This window comes from Fukomys damarensis, unplaced genomic scaffold (assembly GCF_012274545.1).
Source record: "Fukomys damarensis isolate Sample0158 unplaced genomic scaffold, DMR_v1.0_HiC HiC_scaffold_35, whole genome shotgun sequence".
NCBI lineage: Eukaryota > Metazoa > Chordata > Mammalia > Rodentia > Bathyergidae > Fukomys > Fukomys damarensis.
Window position 1 is genome coordinate 53,265,311 of NW_022900947.1, and position 2,927 is coordinate 53,268,237.

Here is a 2,927-nt window from a genome sequence, read left to right on the forward strand (position 1 = left end):
GAGATGCACAAGAGTTTGGTGATGCCATTTAGTCTCCCCAATTTCAATCAATAGTTTGGGCTGACTCTGGTTTCATTCCCTCCTCTTTAACCATACAAGTATTTTACTACATAAGGTATACTAATTTTTCTTTAATAAAATTTCATTTTAGTCTTAAATTTCAAAACTTTTCAATTGACTGATAATATTTTCCACATCTTCTACATCTTTATAGATTATATTATAATGTCAAGCAAATAGATGACTAAATCATTTCACTGTTCTATGTCAATATCCTCAGGAGTGTCATATTAAATAAATATTGTATAACTTACTTAAAACAAGTATATTACATAGAGTTTGTATAATTATTGTAGCCCTAAGAAAACAGAACTGCTTTCATTGGTAGTCATTTGACTAGAAATTTATAAAGCTACTCACTGGTTTCTCTATATTTTCTTAAGTTAGTTTCCATTCTTCCTCCAGCATGAGGTATTGAGTATTTTCTGTTTCTCTTTACTTGACCTTTCGTAGAATACGATCATTTGCCATATGCCACAAAGGAAAAATCCCTCATACTTTTTCCACTGTTAAAAATACTTTTTATATTTTCTTTCATTCCTTGTACCAAACCTTGCAATTGAAAATTTACTGAGATGAGACAAAGAAAGGAATTTCTTCAAATTGTGTATTTGCATGAACAATTTATGTTGACAGTCAAAATTTTGATGACAGAAAACATGTGAATGCAAGTTGGGCAAATGTGTCTGGCAGACACAGGATGCTCACATGGGGCGACGAGTGAGAATGGAAAAGTATGTACCAAGAAGAGAGTTTAGTGAGATGGATGAGATCCTTGCCATTTTCAAGGCTTCTGCATTTCTGCATCTCAAAAAATGGCTTATCACATATATATAAGGAACAGTTTCTTTGCACTGGTTTTCCCTCAGATTCCAATTTTGGAAGTGATCCAGTCCCGGAGGGCAGTCACTCTCGTATAAACACCAGGCTTGTCGGGTTTCCCACATTCGTCTCCCCAGCTCACTATTCCAGCAAGGTACCAGATGTCTCTAGCATCGGCACCAACCAGAGGTCCTCCAGAGTCACCCTAAAGAAAAGGGAGAGATCGGTAATTCATAACTCATTTTATTACAGAAGAATTTATTGTTTTTCTCATTTAAAAATGTAATCAAAGTGATGAATTTCGAAAGTCTTCAGAGTGTTCAGACCCAGAAGTGATTCCCTCTGGCAGTTATTCACTCCAATACCCAGGGATTTTACTTAGCCTCACAGTTCAGCACTTTGAGGCTAAAGGTTGTATCTCTTTGGAAAATTGCTATGGTTTATATCTAGATGTCTCCCAAAGCCTCATGTGCTCACAGATGGGGCTGCTGAGAGGTGACTGGATCACAGAGGTATGATGCTTCCCAGTAAATGAATCCGCTAATGACTTTGTAGCTAAGTATGATCTTGGGAGGGGAAGTCGGGTGGGAGGAGGTGGTCACTGAAAGGATGTCCTGGAAGGGGGTGTCCCCCATACTCACCTTTAATCTTCTCCTCTCTCTCAGCTTCCCAATGCCATACTATGAGCTGTTTCTCCTCTGCTATGCTGCCCTGCCTAGGAGCCAGCTGAGACCATGGACCAAAACTTCAGATTTGTAAGTTTTTATACATAGTTTCATTGAATGAATGATTAAATGAGGAAAAAAAAAAAAAAACATTCCTCCTTTAACTTGTGAGAGTTGTCTGTTTTTTTCCCAGAAGGAAGCAAGTAACTAAGACAAGAATAGTACTCCTAACTTATCTGATACATCTGAAAAAAATAACTCCCTGAGTGTTTGCCACAAATTACTGTGGCATTAACTACACCAGAAAAGGTCAAAGAGTCTGTCACTGATAAGCAACACAGATGTTAGAATCAGATATCTGAGTTTCAATTCCAAGTTGCTAAAACCTTTGATTTACTTGTTTGTAAATGCTCTTAATAATACCTGTGTGGAGGTAGGCCACGCCCCGATCCACCACAGGAAGGAGAACCACGCCTGCTCCCGACCCAGCAGCCATCACTCAAGCACCGTGAAGGCAGCTGCGTGGGTGCCCCTGAACCCCCATAAGCTGCCCCCCGCACTCTCAGACCTCCTGACTGTGCAAGTCGTTGGACCCACTCTGCAAAGACAGAGGTGGTCATCAAGGGTATTATTTTGAGTTCCCAACATTGAACATCTTTAAAGAAAGGGCGTGGGAAACCTGTAATAGAACGTTGTGGAGTCCAACCATTCAGAAGGATGGGGAACTCAATCTGGGCCTTGCAGCCCGAGGTCAGTCAGAGTCATGGGGTTCAGCAATCAGCTAACTGAGATAAGGGGTCTTGCATCCTTGCTCTGTCTGAGCCACTAAATGGTAAATATACTATATTGAAAAGTTTGTTCACTGCAGACATGTTCTGGACTGCTTCTTGATTTCAAGTTAATTCAAATGATTTAAGGGTGATAGACTAGTGACTACCACAGGTGGTCAGTGTCCAAGTTGTGCTTGATCTCAATGTGTTGCTGATTGTATCAGTTGGGGTAAAGCATTGCCGTTGATTTGATGAGCTGTTTTCTCTGATGTTATGAAGATGAGAATGTCTGTGGGTCATTAGAGACACAGAAGCTAGGGTGCAACTATATCAGGAAGATTTGGGTGATAATCCAGAGATTAGACCAAGGACAGTCCGACAACAAAAATTACAATGAGAAAACACTTAAGCAAGACACAAGGACAGACTTCCAGTTCACCAATGGCAAACAGTAGGACAAATGAGGATGAAAAGGCCGATAGTGAACCACCAGGACACCCTGAACTCAAAGCACAGGAAGTAACAAAACAGATCAATCAGGCTCTAGAAAAATTCAAAACAGAAATAATTTCCCAGATAACCATAGAGATAGTGAGCAAAATGGAAGTCA

The 2,927-nt window shown here is 40.0% G+C and overlaps 1 protein-coding gene across 2 annotated transcripts in view; it reads right to left on the bottom strand.

Moving 5' to 3' along the window:
* Positions 1-288: 288 nt before the first annotated feature.
* LOC104853267 (transmembrane protease serine 11E) overlaps positions 289-2,927 on the bottom strand; it is a 129,315-nt gene continuing 126,676 nt past the window's right edge. For both annotated transcript variants that reach the window (XM_010611172.2, XM_010611173.2), the window contains one exon: positions 289-1,087. In XM_010611172.2, the coding sequence (XP_010609474.1) occupies positions 926-1,087 (162 nt within the window). In that variant the 3' untranslated portion in view covers positions 289-925. The remainder of the gene's footprint in view (positions 1,088-2,927) is intronic.